This window comes from Amyelois transitella, chromosome 12 (genome assembly GCF_032362555.1).
Source record: "Amyelois transitella isolate CPQ chromosome 12, ilAmyTran1.1, whole genome shotgun sequence".
Classification (NCBI taxonomy): Eukaryota; Metazoa; Arthropoda; class Insecta; order Lepidoptera; family Pyralidae; genus Amyelois; species Amyelois transitella.
In genome coordinates this window covers 2,416,177-2,433,032 of record NC_083515.1, presented here as the reverse complement: position 1 = coordinate 2,433,032, position 16,856 = coordinate 2,416,177, and the positions used below count along the sequence as shown (strand labels likewise).

General features: G+C 37.3%; 1 protein-coding gene across 1 annotated transcript in view; it reads left to right on the top strand.

The window, feature by feature from the left end:
- Window positions 1–16,856, top strand: part of LOC106142705 (uncharacterized) — a 62,443-nt gene extending 45,587 nt beyond the window's left edge. Inside the window, exon 2 of the mRNA XM_013344575.2 lies at window positions 15,016–16,856. Coding sequence (XP_013200029.1) covers window positions 15,016–15,607 — 592 coding nt within the window. The 3' untranslated portion in view covers window positions 15,608–16,856. The remainder of the gene's footprint in view (window positions 1–15,015) is intronic.

Below are 16,856 nucleotides of genomic sequence, written 5' to 3'. Positions count from 1 at the left end.
TTAAGGTGCAACAAAAAGTTATTGTATTGTATATCGCTAGCTTTGAAAATAGACCCCCTAAGATGATGCAAATAACGTTTTATCTCTTTACTAAGCCTAGGCACTAAGGCCTAAGTAGATAATAGTTTTGCATGATTTACTCCCATGCAGGTTAATAGGGTTGCGAAGCGGCAATAGCCTTTTTAATATTAACATAATAATGTTGAATTTGAATTTCTAAAGGGTCACACTTTTGATCAGTGGATCAGTCACACTAGGATTCAACCCCATTTCGTAGAAAACAATATCAACGCGCCGTGGTCGGCCAGCGTCACCAAAACGCATTTTGCAACAAAACGCGATACGTGCTCAAAGAGTAGGATAGAAGATACGGACAAAAGAACATGTCTGGACCCAGCTTAAGGAATTTTGAAATCTCCCATCTGCGTCTGCTCCTAACCCTGAACACGATAGAAGAAGCTATTTCCTTCATCTTTATTGCCTAAAAGGAATCGCAATCACAACTACTATTTCAATTAGTATCATAAATGCGAAACTGAGTTTGTTTAATACCTCTTCACAGTTACACCACTAAATCGATTTTAATTACACTGAGTGTTATTTTAGTGTGTTCAAATTTAGTGTTACATCATATTTACCGTATACAAAAATATTTATCTATCTTTAAATAGTTAACTAAAATTTTCCAGCTTTTGCCGACCCTACCTTTACGTAGACATTTCTATACGACATGTTCGGCTTCCCATGAGCTAACTGGTTGCTAGGAGCGTAATGAGGTGGCATGTCAGCCGTGGTCCCAAGGTCTGTGGGACACATTTGTTCTCGTGAGGATATTATCCGCCTTATTAGGAACGTCTAATAGATGCAGTAGATACGTGCAACTTCTGTTATATATTAATTTGGAGGATTTGCAGCGTCATTTTTGTACAGCACGCGAAAAAGTTAATTATCATTAATATTTTTGTAACATTATTCTTGTATAGTTTCATCAAAATTTGTTAAGTAGTTTTTGCGTGAAAGAGTAAGAAATCTACCTAAAAACTCATAAATCTTCGAATTATGATAGTTGGTAATGATAAGATAGGAAGAAGATACTAAAAGTTAAAGTGATATAACTTACTCCACATATGCTTAAAATCCAAAACCTATCCCGTTTATTATATATATCTATATAGTCCGATATATAGAAAAGTCCGAGATAAAATAAAGGTAGGTACACATTATGTGCGCGTTTAATACCTGTATTAAATATAATAGTAATTTAATCTTTGAAATTACTAACGAATATAGATAAACTCATAAAATAACAACTGCACTTTAATTGAATGCATGTTTAAGTGAATGTAAAGCATATGTCATAAAGAGTTTTAATTAGCGTGTCAGAGATGATTGATGATGCTTTTTAGGTTATAACCATGAAGCAGATACAATTACGATGTTATCTGTCTGATATGCAACTAAGTACAATAATTGATTACTCAAACATTTCCCATGTATAAAGCACACGGCTTTGCGCGGGATTCGCTCTCGAAGAGAAAAAGTAACGTGTTTTATACAACAATATAAACACTGTTTTATGGTTTATCGTTAAGTAGTTCATACATACATATGTATCATCACGTCTATATCCCTTGCAGGGTTTGGTTGGTTTGGACAGAGCCAACAGTCTTTAAAAGGCTGAAAAGCCACGTTCAGCTGTTTGGCTTAATATTTTTTTTTGCCTATATGGACAATACCTATAAGTAAGTATCTATTTAAAAAAATATCTGGAATTCAAAGCGACATTGTGAGTGTTATGTAGTAGGAATTTAGTTTCTAATTGATATAAACAATTTAAGAAAACTGTTATTATTTCTGAATCGAATTCATATTCATACCAACGTATAAAAATAATAGTTTAATATTTCACGTAATTATTTGTGATATCTACAAGATCTGGTCTCGATCTACCGCTTTCTAATTGCATCTTTAGGCGATAAAGAAATATAACAATTTGAATAAAATCTCAATATAAATTGTTTTGAACTACAAAGTTTTAAATTGTCTATGGTCTTCGCTCAGTAAAAATAGTTATTAATAAAATGAATGTGTTGTGCCTAGATAACTATTCTGGTTGATTTAGTGTTTTTTTCAGACACTACTAATTCTACATATACCTATAATTGATTGCGTAGTGCGTGGCCTTAGAAAATAAGTAGTCTTCGATGTATAATTTAACGAAGGAAATCACTATGTCGATGTAATGCACTGATGACCTTGACCTCACTTACTTTTAGTAGGTTTAATATACAAATATATATACGTACATATATAAGGACAATCACGTACATTGTGCTGTGTTATGGGATACTAACTAAACGATACTATATTTCATAATTACTTAAAAAGATAAACGTGCAAGATCGAAGACCGAGGGGGTATGGAATCCGGGACTTTTTGGTTCAGAGGCGAGTCAATGCGACTGCGTCAAACGGACCGTCAACTATGTCGGTGTCATCCACTGATGACCCTGGCCTCACTTCCATAACTAATATATACCATAACTAATGATCAAAACACAAAAACGTGTAGCTTATTTTTGTAAACCGCTTTCTTGACAGTTACAAACGCAGTTCATAACTTTCTATAGTTAATGATATACAATTCATACATTTATTTTAATTGTTTTTTTGCCGTGCGGTTTCCGGTACTAAAAGAATAAACGTATAGGACCACTCCATCTCTTTCCTGAGAATATCGTAAAATACGACTAAGGGATTGGGGGACTAAGGGGCTAGTAAATATACTAACTAAGTATATACTCGTATACTTGGGATTCTTTGTTAGGCGATGAGCAAGCAACCTGTCACTATTTGAATCTCAATTCTATCATTAAGCCAAACAGCTGAACGTGGCCTATCAGTCTTTGAAAAATGTTGGCTTTGTCTACCCCGTGACTAAAGCCAGGAGGAATGAAGGAGGTGTATCCCAAAGGTTTCCAGTTTATCACCATGTTTAATAAATTAATAATATATATAAATAACTATATACGGGACAAATAACACTGATTGAGTTAGCCCCGAAGTAAGTTCGAGACTTGTGTTACGAGATACTAACTTAACGATACTATGTTTTATAACAATTACTTATATAGATAAACATCCAAGACCCAGGCCAATCAGAAAAAGTTCTCTCATCATGACCCTGACCGGGATTCGAACCCGGGACCTCCGGTGTCACAGACAAGCGTACTTCGGCTGCGCCACAGAGGCCGTCAAATTCAAAGTTAAGACCACTCCTGATGTTGCAGTCAGGTAAAAAGTAAACGAATCCCATCTCGTACTTTCCCAATAAGCTTCAATACAAAAAAGGCTATCTATAAGAATGCACGACACGTCTTAGCTTTAGTAATACATTCGCTTCGGAGCTTCAGGGTTAAGCACGAGCTTTTTGTGGCCGCGACACACTTGGCCAGTTTATTTATCTGTGGCAATAGAAGAAATACCAGTAAGCCTTACAAGTAGCATAGAGAAAACACCGTTTTTTTTTTCACATCAATAATATTTACTCTACAAACCAATAAATCTCAAATGATCAATTCAACTGCAGTGTGGTTTTCGGCACTTTAGAATAGTACCACTCGGTATCTTTCCCATGGATATCGTAAAAGGCGACTAAGGGTTTAAGCTAGCGACCTGTCACTATTCAAATTTCAATTCCATCATTAAACTATTTATATGAACGTGGCCTTTCAATAGTTATAAAAATCTTGGTTATGTCTACCCCGCGAAGGATAAAGACGTGATTACATGTTTGTTTATATCAATTTACGAGTAGGTTGTGGTCCGGATAAATCAGATTAAACTCAAACTAAAGTCTTAAAAGGGTAGGCAGAAACAACATCTTTTCCCTTGTCACAATCCTTGTATCCTTTCTGCTTCATTGATCAAGCAACTAGTCGGTTTAGACTTTTTCGTTTTAATTTTCACCGGCCTTTTTATATATGAAAATATGGAACATTGCTACCCACAATGTAGGCAGCTAAACGCCTGGAAAGCCTTGGAATTAAGCTACTAACATAGAAAGCACTGATTACAGCGGCTATGCTAGAATTACGGCACACCTGGCCGTCGTCAGGGGCGTAGCTAGTGTAATTTTTTTAGGAGGGGCAAAAATAAAAAGTAATGTTTTAAGCCCGCTATTTAGGTACAATAAATCCATATCATTTTAAATTTGAAAAGTTCACGAGCTTAAAGCAGGACTTTTGTCTGATTATAAGTAGTAATTATGAAAAGTGAAACAAAGGTAACTTTTTTCTAGAAATTCTCAAGTTAACGCGGGAAACGGGAATGTAAGTTTTACGCAGGAAGTAATATATAAACAGAAAGTGAGATAGATGAAAAAATTTTCTTGACGAATTTAAGATAATTAAAGAAAGCAATGAAGGGGTCATTGTACTCACATAAGATGAATATAGCATACTAAACTGGCAACTCATGTCATTTAAAAAAACAAATGGGTAGGTATCAAAGGCCGTATGCATTCGCTAATTTCTCAAATGATTCCCGAAAGTAGCGTAGCACTGGATTCATAAAGTTTTTTAAAGTAAAAGTTATATATAGTTTTTTATTAATGGAATTAAATATAATCTCATTTCCAAAGGTTGAGCATTGCCCCCCAATGCCGCCGTAGCTACGGCCCTGGGCGTGCCAGTGTGGTACGCCGTGTAATTGCACGATTAGCACATATAACCAGACAGGAGAATTTAATTAAAATTGACATGTTGCTACCACGGTAGAACGTGTATTGTAAACAAGAGGTTGCCTTTATCTTCACCTGAATTTAATATAATGCTAATCTGAATTACTCACGCCACATTCTTGATCAAAGAAGTCACAAAAAGAACAAAATGGTGTCAAAGAAGAAACATATTATGTTTAAGCATTTATTTATCTCACTCTGCGCCAATGCCAATCCCTGTTTGGTTTCCTTCTACCCAAAGGTTGACTGGAAGTGACCTCTATTTGTTTTGTGCTGTTTGTATGTTTTACTCTTACGGTGCAATAAAGTGTTTATCTATCTAACTATCTATCATCAAAAGCTTATTTTGAAAGTCAATCAAGGGAATAGATTTTAAGCTTGAATTCTTCTTTTATAACTTTAGGCGATGGGCTATCACCCTGACACAGCTAAACGTGACCGTCGAGTGTCATGACTAAATAGCTCTGTCTGTCCCTAAGGACTAAAGTTGTAATATTTAACCCACTCGCACAACAAACTGGGCTACAAGTTCAAATCCGGATAACCCATTGCTCCATTTGGTAGCCTTCCAAAACACGTCGCTCATACGAGCAAGTATTGTCACGAGAGTGCATTTAGATTAAAGCTCTTGCGTTGCAATGACTGACAGACATGACCGGCATAAAAAGCTGTACATACATACATATAATTACGTCTATATCCCTTGCGGGCTGTTTGGCTTCATGATAGAATTGAGATTCAAATAGTGACAGGTTGCTAGCCCATCACCTAAAAGAAGAATCCCAAGTTCATGAGCCTATTCCTTAGTCGCCTTTTAAGACATCAATGGAAACGAGATGGATTGGTCCTATTCTTTTTTTATTGGTGCCGGGACCCCTCAGCATATATACCACTAAGCTTGTCAGAACCAGTATTTTCATAAATCTATCTTGAACGAAACCTATTAGGTACCTATTGAGAGAATAAAATATTTCAATTAGTATATCACGAGCTACAGAATCAAAAAGTACATGCCGAGAGACTTCTGTTACTTCATTTTTGTATTCAAAAAATTATTTATTCTTTTCAACAAAGACATCGAGGACTCATTACATAGGTTGTAACTCATTAAAAAACCTATTAATATAGATACCACCACAGAGTATGATATATGAAGTCGACTCGTGCTTGTTTTATGCTCTGTGTGGAGCCACGAACGTCGTGAATATGACCAGAGCCAGACCTAGTAAAAGGGTCACTGCGTGTACCGTTGGCAATTAATTATACATGACTGTCCTTTGCTGGAAGAAATAGGTGTTGGAACGGAAAATACACGTTTGATACGGATTTATACTACAGGAACAACATTATAATTGTCAATCTACTGATATTGTGGAATGAGAATACATTGTGCAGTAAAAAAATAAGGTTATTTATATCAAAAAAGAAAGGTAAATATTGCTGTAACAAGAAAAAAAAACTTGTTATAGTATTTATAAAGAATTCCTCATAAAGAAAAAAATAATATTTAATTAGATTTCTCACCGTCTCTTTAAATGGCGTAGGTTAGGTAATAAGAAAGATTTGGAACACAACGGGTGCTTCGTGGTTTTTTGATATCCAATATACCTTTTTTTTTATTATTTTATATTAGAAAGGAGTTTTGTCACGCAGTTACTATCTCACCACTCCATCTCTTTCCCATGGATGTCGTAAAAGGCGACTAAGGGATAGGCTTACAAACTTGAGATTCTTTTTTTTAGGCGATAGGCTAGCAACTTGTCACTATTCGAATCTCAATTCTATCTTAAAGCCAAATAGCTGAACGTGGCCTATCAGTCCGCTCAGGACTGTTGGCTCTGTCTACCCCACAAGGGATATAGACGTGATTATATGTATGTATGTATGTATGTATGTTACTATGTCACCCCCGTGAAGGGTCCAAATATACCTGCAGAGAAGAGTTGTCAAGTTTTTCTGAATGCAACTGTATTTTCGTGGTTGGTGCGTGACGCCGGCTATCACTGGGCAACACTCTTAGTATAGATAAGTTACTAGATTTCCATCACAAACCTAAGTTTGTTGAACTTTCAAATGATGAACAAGTTTGCCGTAAAAGGCGATCAAAATGTTCACGACGTTGTAACATTGACGGCTACAAGAAAGCGTCGCACGTCTGTCGGCAGCCTATTTTAGAATTACGATTTCAATGTAACACATTCAACGGATGTTTATTTATATCAAATGAGATGAGACGAGAAAGCAATAAAGAGAAGATCGATCTATGTTTATTTAATGAGTTTTGAATAGTGTAGTGTATTAGTATCTACTATTAAATCAATAATTGAATGTCCTTCCCTGAAATGCTTTACACGAAGACCTTGTATACAAAATCGAACAAATATATAATTCTACTTTAAAAATAGCGTTCGGGAAATCTATTTCGGGTGTGTCCAAAGTAGTGCCTCTTTTAGACCAAAAGTCTAAAAGAGGCACTACTTTGGACAATTTTAGTTGTTTTTAAGACAGGTTTCCGATAGACGACGTAACTATATCTAACTAGAGGCCGCCCGCGACTTCGTCCGCATGGAAACCCTATCAATCCCGCGGGAACTCTGGGATAAAAAGTAGCCTATGTGTTATTCTGGGTCTTCAGCTACCTACATACCAAATTTCATGGTAATCGGTTCAGTAGTTTTTGCGTGAAAGAGTAACAAACATCCATACAAACTTTCGCCTTTATAATAGTAGAAGGATTGTTTTTTAACCGACTTTAAAAAAAGAAGAGGTTTTTTAATTCGACCATATATCGGATTATTGTTATTAGTGAACTATTATATTTTATTATTTATAATCTTTATCTCATGAAAGGAGGGCTGGAAATATATGTTGTTCAAAGAATCAGCAAACATGGCAATGCTGCCAGACTTCTGGGTACACTCCCACAGGTTGATGCTATGCAGGAACTGAACATTTAATATTCCTGAGTTTGTTTATTTATCTTTTTTTTATAAGTAAGTTTTTGGTACGAATATATTCCACGTCATGCAGCGCTATTGTTTCGGTATTCCCAGAAAAGAGGCAGAGTCTTAGTCGCCAAGTTATGCACAAAATATGACAGACACATGTAGTTCTTATTAACTACAACAGAAAGTCGAAAATGATGATAAATTCTTTTCAATATTAATGAAAAGGAAAACGACTTACCTATTAGTAATGCGCGGCGCATGTTGGTCATTGCTGTTCTCCGATAACTGCATAAATTATATATAATAATAATAATAATAATAAAGGCGTCGGGACGTGACGACCCCATCGCCCCCTGGGTCACCTTCCCAGTGCAATCAGTCGCCGCAGGGCAGCTTGTGGCGAGCTGTTGGGGAGTAGCGACCCCACGGACCTGAGTGCTCCCAGGGGAGGCCCCTGTTCCTCGCCTCCGATCTTCCTTCGCCAAGGTCGGAGTGGAAACCGATGAGGGACAGGACCCCTACCTCTGGCTTGCCTTAACCGGCCGGTCAGAGTGGAGTCGCGAGAGCTATACGCTCGAAGGATGGAAGTGTAAAATGTCATAACGCCGGGGGTGCCTGACTGGATCACCACGATTTCACGCCCCGCAGTCTCACCTCTCGACATCCTTAGCCACCCACGCCGATGTTGCCCCTTTGTTGCCAATCATGGTGACTGATTTGAGGGGCCCATTTAGTGAGTGGCGAGTCACCACCTGCCACATAATAATCACGTATTCATGATTATGGCAGGTGTCCGAACTTCTCCAGCAATAGCCCAGTTTAAATCCATCCAAACGTCAACTCTATAACCCATCATCCTTTTCCTTATTTTGTAATAGCTCCACCTCCTGCCGAGACCTGTTCATGGACATATCGTCTATTGGTATGGCCGGGAACGGGTTTTGGCAGGAGAACAACATAACATCAACTTCTCCAAAGGGCCTCTACGTGTTGGATTTATATCCCCACGCAAGCCTCTCAAAAATCCGGGGTGTATAGACCCGTGAAATCGAAGCGGAGAAACATAATAATAATAATAATAATACTTTATTTCAGACACAAGATCCATAAAATATGATAATTACAAAGATTAAATGAAACAAATCATTATTGCATACATTAATAACTGACAATAAAAGAGTCAGACAGTTATAGTAAAACAAAAAATAAAATAATAATAACATATTTGTCAGGCAGAAATATTAACTGGCAGCTATAGATAGCCAATGTCGGTAAGTGTCGGTGGATACCAGTCCCTCTGCCAGTCCTCTCAAAATGCAGTTATTGCTGGTCGTCATTCTGGACATAAAGCCAGCAATACGATGACGGTGGATAGCATTGAATGAATTTACCCGAGCTTCGGCAAACATCCCGGAAGCGCTACACCAAGGTTTAAAGCCCATCAGGTGTCTAAAGATGTTATTATACGCTACTCTTAAACCGTCATAAGCTTTTTGCGTGTAGTTTGTCCACAGCTGACAAGTATAAAAGGACTGGCAGAAAGATCTGAACAGAGTTATTTTTACGTTGTACGACGCTTTGAAAAATTTTCTAGCGATCATGTTGCCAACGACGCAAAGAGATCTACGCTGTCGTTCTATGTCTTCATCGTCCTTTAAAGACGACGAGAGTACATGGCCAAGGTACCTAAACGATTTTGTAATTTTCACAGGCTGCCCATTCAAAGTCAGGGCAGGAACTGAATCGGGCCCCTTACCCGATCTAAACACCAGCATCTCTGTTTTTTTGACATTATATCTGAGATTATGACTTTTAGCATAGTCTTCACATATGTGTATTAGCCTTTGCAGGCCCTTAATTGAGGGGCTGAGCAACACCATGTCGTCTGCGTAACTCAAGTTGTTGACATATCTGTCGTCAACTCTGAGTCCGACCCGGGTGCTACTCAGCTCCACAATAAGGTCATTTACATAAAGGTTGAATAGATCAGGAGAAGTAAGTCCACCCTGCCGCACACCACACGACAGCCTGTACGGATCAGATGTTTCGTTACCCCATTTTACATTGTTAGATTGACTACGGTACCACTGCGCTAAGAGGTCGACAGTTCTAGGGTCAATATCTACCTCACGCATCTTCCTCCAAAGTAAAACGTGACTTATTGTATCAAATGCACAACTTAGATCAAGAAAACACGCGTAAACAGTAGTGCCACGTTTTTTATAGTATTTAACGACTTCCTTTAGTGAAAAAATTGCGGCATCAGTCGATAAATGGGGTCGAAACCCAAATTGGCCGTCATCAATTTTCAACCTTGCACTTATTTGGTTCTGTATTAGTCGATCAAGTACCTTGGCCATTATAGTTGCTAGTGAGATGGGGCGGTAGTTAGTAATGCTCGAGATATCACCCGTCTTGTTCTTAGGTATGGGCACAACAAGTGTGCGAGTGAGCTCACTCGGCAGGTATGAATGCTGCAAGCAGAGACTACAAAACAGCGCCACGACTTCACAAACATAAGGACCAGCATATAATAAATGTTCTATACTAAGGCCATCATGGCCGGGAGACTTGCCCCTTTTCATATATCTTAGTATATGAGCGATCTGTTCAACAGTCACACGACAGTTCTCCCCATCCTGATGACCATTAATTTTTCTGACATGACTACTATTTTCAGACCTATTACATGTATTTTTATTAAAATGCTTGCTGAATAGGTTAGCAATACATTTCTTATCAGATTCAGATTCAATTCTATTTGGTAGACTACTTTTAGGATTTAATTTTTTAACCTCTTTCCAAAATTTCACAAAATTATTACTACTAGTATGCTGTTGAGCCAGCATGTTCATTACTATTTTTTCTTGATTATTTTGTACATATTTCAAAGCATACTTAAAATCCCTGCGCGCAGCACTCATAGTTTCATAGTAGTACCCCGAGCACGGCCTGCCATTGAACACCCAATCGCCGAAGGCCTGACGAGCCTTTACATGTTTGTCCCTAACGTGAAAGTTCCAACCGACCACTTTCTTACTATTAATGTAAGGCTTGCAATAGGCCTGCTCAGCCGATGATTGCAGTACATCAATTATATCACCATAAAATTTATCAAGTTTTTCATCTGGATCAGTATTATAACAGTCAAAACAATATTCATTAAAATTATTTAAAATATTTAAAAAGCCACTATTGCACATTTTAGAATACCTTTCAATTTGGTAAGCACTTCTCTTACCCCATATATATTTTAAATTATTCACAATGTTATTGGAATCATTTGTATTTTTTGGTATTATAGAATTAAAATTACATTTAATGACTAGAGGCATGTGATCCGACCAGAAGCAATCGTATTTAATAAAAACATCAGTCACTAGCCTATCAGCGGCGACAGTCGCAATGACATGATCGAGCCATGAGCAAGTCCCATGTGCATCACTCACAAAAGTGTATGAGTCAGCCGGTAGGCGTTCTATGTCGATACAACGTAAAAACAACTCACTGCAATACTTGGCTAATTCCTTTCCGAACAACGTATCCGGATGCGCGTTAAAGTCGCCGAGGATAAAAACGCTTTCTATGTCGCAAGTCTCAATCACTGCACTAATTTCCGCAAGGCACTGTGTGAACTCGGGTAAATTGTCCTCACTATTGCATGGCATATATACACTAAAAACTAACATGCTTCGATCGTCACGAGACAATCTTACGGCCACTATGCGGTCGCTTTCGCACGATATTATCTCCGTAGATGTAAACAAATTCGTGCGCCACAACAAAGCATTTCCTCCGTAGGGACGCCCGCGTTTGACACCAGTAGAAGTATCCATGGACGACTTAGCACAGCAGCTAAACTCTTTGTCAATCTCCTGAATTAATCCTAGGTCATGTGGCCAGAGCCAAGTTTCCTGCAGTGCAAGTATATCCACGCTCCTACATAAGTCTTGGACATGATGCACTGATCTTTTAATATTTTTACAGTTAAAAGACGACATAACAATCTCATTGTTTGGTTGTATATCCATTATCAGTGTTATTTATTGCGTTGGCACCCACGACAAGTGGACGTTGCTGCCGGTATCGACGGAAGACTAAACCAAAAGGCCAGAATTCGTTTTGCAAAAATATATTGATTTTTGATGAATGAATCGTAATCTTGAAAGAGTTAAAATGCGTGTCCTTGTTTTGTTTTAACATTTCTACTTCCAAACAATCCTCTTTCATTTCCCTTATATATTCTTTTATATCATCAACTTTGACATGCTTTTTGGTGCGTGATAAGTATATATATGCCAGCGACTCTGCTGCCTCTAGTTTATTACTTCGTAAAGTACCTCGAATATTTCTGTATTTATTTTTATTAATACTTTTCCTATGTGTTACTGTCGTAAAACCTGTGTTGTCTGTATGTGTCTGCACAACGTTTTCATTATTTAAAATTTCTGCATAGGAAGCAGTGTATGTCATATCCTTCGCATCGGTCAGTTGCTGTTGTTGCACTGCAATCGTTGAATGCGTCGGTTTTGGCGCCACGGCTAGCGGCGGCGCATGAGTCACGCTCGCGCCAATCGCGGCTGCCGGGCACTCCGATCTCCCTCCTCTACCGCGCGCCCCTCTCGTCTTGCGTCCCCGTCCGCTCGGCCTGCATACAGGGCTCGAACCACCAATATTAGCGACATTGCAACACTCATTCAAACCTACATTTGCATTTCTTAAATCGGTTAAAAAGTTCTCATTTCCGGTCTCCTTATCACTATGACAAGGTCTAGGAGATGGGTGACATTTTGTAGGCATTACATATTGTAATTTGGATAGAATACTTTTAACCTCATCGATTTCTTTTTTAAGGTGCACAATATCGGATGACGATACTCCCCTACATACATCCGTGCTTTTCTCTTGCCTCAACTCATCGACGTCCCTTTTGAGTACAGTCATTTGTTTAAGAAATGTGGTCACATCTACGTAATCAAATGATACTGGCGGTAGTTTGTTCAAATTGACACATGCAAATACCGGCAAATCCTTTTTCTCACATTCCTTTATCAACTTAATAATTTCTAATATGCTTTTCTGTGCGTCTCCTTCTTTTCTCCTCATTATTTTTTTCGTTGGAGCCATAAGCTTGTAAGCTAATAACCTCGCTGCTTCAATTTCTCCTGTGTCATATGCACTGGTGCATATCTGCACGATTCCTGTCTCGGGTAAGGTATCAACTTTATCATTTACGAAAGTCAACAACTCGTTGATCACAATTCTACATGAGTCACATTTTAGTTTATCAACACTATTTGTGTTTTCGTCTCGCGAAGATACATCGGGCGGAGGTGGGGATCGTACCATCGGCATGTCGTACGTGTGATGCGCGCTGTGCCTCGATGCGAACTCTTTATAATAACACATACATATAATATATAAAAGCGAAAAACACTACACCACCAATAGAAAAACAATAGGACCACTTCATCTCTTTCCCATCGATGTCGTAACAGGCGACTAAGGGTAAGGCTTATAAACTTGGGATTCTTCTTTTAAGCGATGGGCTAGCAACCTGTCACTGTTTATATCTCAATTCTATCATTAAGCCAAACAGCTGAACGTGGCTATCAGTCTTCCTAGATTGTTGGCTCGTCGTTGACGTGATTATAATTATGAAAAACACCTGCTCACTGATCAAGAACGAATCTCAAAAACTACTAGGCCATTCAATATGAAATTTGGCACGAAGGCAGATTGTAACTGGAAGACATCTAACGAGACACTAAAAAAGGATTTTTGGGAATTCCCGCGGGGACGGGTGATAACGAGGTTTTTTGATTTACACGGGCGCTGTCTAGTTGATAAATAAATAAAATCGATGGTCTACCAGTTTTTCTGCTGTTATATCTTTAGGGTGATGTCTTGTTCGGTACAATACAATGGCCAATTGATCTGTAAGAATTTTTTTATTGACATTAAAACCACAGGAGCCCATATCACCAGCAATCTCCGAACATTTCAAATATGTACTTAGGCAATATTTAGAAAATAACATAACTAATAACTACTCGTATGTACTTCCAAACAGCCTTCTAAATATTCAGAATTCCAGCAATACACCGTAAACACAAATACCAAAGTGCAAAAATAACAAAGCAAACGTTTCCATTTCATCAAACCGTTATGAAAATCTAAAGGCCCTTGTACATATTGGGCAAAACGCTGGCCAAGATGTCAGGTATTGAGCGCCATTTTGTATTTAAAAGCATGGAAACTTCACAGTCTAGACCAATTTATGATTGGGTAGGTACTTGAAGTTAGATTCTGTCTGAAAATTTAATTTGGACGATTTTTTAATATAACTTTATGTTATTGTCTGTATCAAAAACTTAACACACGTGTTTGCAGATCTTACAAGTCATTTAAACTGAGTTAGATAATTTTCTAAAAAGACGGTAAATTTTTTTGATTATTGTTATATCTTTTCTACGAGCCAATGAAAATTTAACGTGACGTCGTACTAGAGGTAAAGTCACGTGAAAATATTTCTGTTGCACTGGCCACAAACATTAGCCAGCGCTCGCTTTTAATGCTGGCATAGCGTGTCACCAAGTGTATAGAGGCCTCAAAGAGAATGTTGTATAAATGTACAGTACACGCCCAACACCTAGTGCCTAACGCCTATGCTAATTGCTGGCCAAACATTGAGGTAAATGAGTGGGAATGACACCGTTTGACCCCCAAGTTTAATTGCATCGTAGAAAGTTGAAAAAGAAACGGGACATTTACCTATTTTACTTCAAATTCCGTGGATTGGTACCTAATTAATTGAAATTAAATAAATGAACCTTGTGTGAAATGGTAAGCTTTCTGGTATTTGGGTAGATGGTTGAACAATCACTGAGAGATGTGTAATGTTTATGAATCCCTATTTGACATTGGTATAATTGCTAAAAAAATATTGTGTAACTAAACTCATTGAAGAAATCACTATGAGAACTTTACATACGTTCTATGTCTGTATCCTTTAAGAATGCTATAATAAGCCTTTCATTCATTCAATTTATAGACTCATCATTGATATTTAGTATTCTAGGAATGTAGGCGCAACAAGGCAGCCGCAGACTGAATGGCGTGAACTATTAAGATATTCGATAAATTTTAACGAAATCTCTGTAAAAAGTCTTCGAATTTTTCAGTATTACGCAGAAAAATAATACTCATTTATTATCTTACTATTTCTTAGTAATAAACTCACCGAAAGTGAGAACAGCAAAACTTTAGTTTTGACTTATTTTGATCTCAAATATATTTCACCAACATTTCTTTTCTCCATTTTCAGAACCATCGCCCTGCTGATAGCTGTTTCCGCCGCCATGGCTGGACCTTCATCATCATCAGGCAATGGAAACGAAATACTGAACGACAAGAAAGACCCAACCACACATGAACTACTCGCCTCTCTAGGCCTTAAGAAACTCAGGATACCCGCCGCACACCATCGCAAACGTCTCGCTGAACAGGGCCGCAGGCACGCCACTGGCGACTCTAGAATGTTCGTCATAAAATTACCTCCAAACACAAGCTATTACAATAACCCTGAGCCCGCCCCTGCTGCCGCTAGGACCCTACCTCTGCAAATGACGGGCAACGGAAAACCAGCAAGAGTATACCATTGGAACATTCCCGTACTACGAAAACTCGCTAAAAACCGACCACAAGCGAGATTCGACGATGACGTCGTCGATGTAGAAAGCACGCCCACGTGGCCGAAAGGCATGAATCATCCGAACGCTATAGACGGCCTTGCATACTACGTACCGGCTAAGAAATCATCCTTCAGGAAGTATTATTCTGGCAACGGAAAGCCTAAATCATTCTACATCATTGAGAAGAACAAGAAAACGGCCGAATACCATAGACTACTGCCATAATTTTTTAAAAATTATTAAGTAAGTCAACCGTACAATGTCGTAAGGATAGTCTCTGTCTTCTTTATAAAATAAAACTGCTTCTTATTTATTTAAAAACATTGTAATTTTAGGAATATTTAATCTTTATTTATCTTCTTTTTTCGCAGTAACTTAAAACCATTCTGATTAGATTCTAACATCAGAATATTAAAAATAATCAATTTACATATTTCCTAATTACTTACAGTTGACCGGCAATTTGTCGTAAATTCGCAAGGTTCGCAACTTCCTAATGTTAAATTTGACACCTACTTAATTCAATTATACAATCAATATAATTGAAGTTCAATAAAATAAAATAATGAAGTAATAAACAGCATATATAATTACGGAATAATAATCATTTCTTGGCATTTTCTCTATATTCGGATAATTTATACCTATAGAAATTAAATTTTCGAATGACTTATGAAATGATAAACAGTGAGTTACTTTTGCTTAGACTTTTTTTGAGATATAAATACCTTTTTTGTATCAAAAGATTATTAATAATAAATAAATCTTCAATGTGTATGTCTATTTATGATTGTGACTAATGTTATTGTAAATATCGCTTCGCCTTTAGCGTAAGTAATCGATAGGTGCTTAGTAATTATTATTAAGACTGCGGACACGAATTTAATTATACCTTACGTATAGGGACGTTCGATTAGCATTTTTAGAAGTAGGTAGGTACAGTCAACCGCATATCAAGCTACCCTGCATGGAACTATATGACGCGGTAATAGAATAAAGGAGAATTCGGAGTGAATTTGGATAGGTTGATATGATGTTGACTGTACCCTTAGCCGTAAGTTATCTTTTTATTTAAATTAATTTATTATTTTATGTAGGCTTTTCAATTTTTTGTTCGTTTACAAAAGAAACATAAAATCTACCAAACTTGCTACATTATTTTACATTACATAGGATGGAAATAAGGTTTGTTAAAAATAGCATCATTTACTACTGTCTCGAATAAAATTTTGAAGTACCTATCAAATCGCACTAGTTTTTCTTTTTCAGAATAAAGTATATTTGTAACTTAAGCAATTTTTTTATTGTAACTATTATTCCAATTTCGCTCTTGTCAAAGCTTAACAATGTTCCTCTATGCATTTATTGATAATAAATATTGTATAGTAATCACATTATGGGAAAGTTTTAACTTATTTTCAATAAGATATATATGTCTTTACTTCGAAAAATGAAGTTTATTTCAATATTTTTT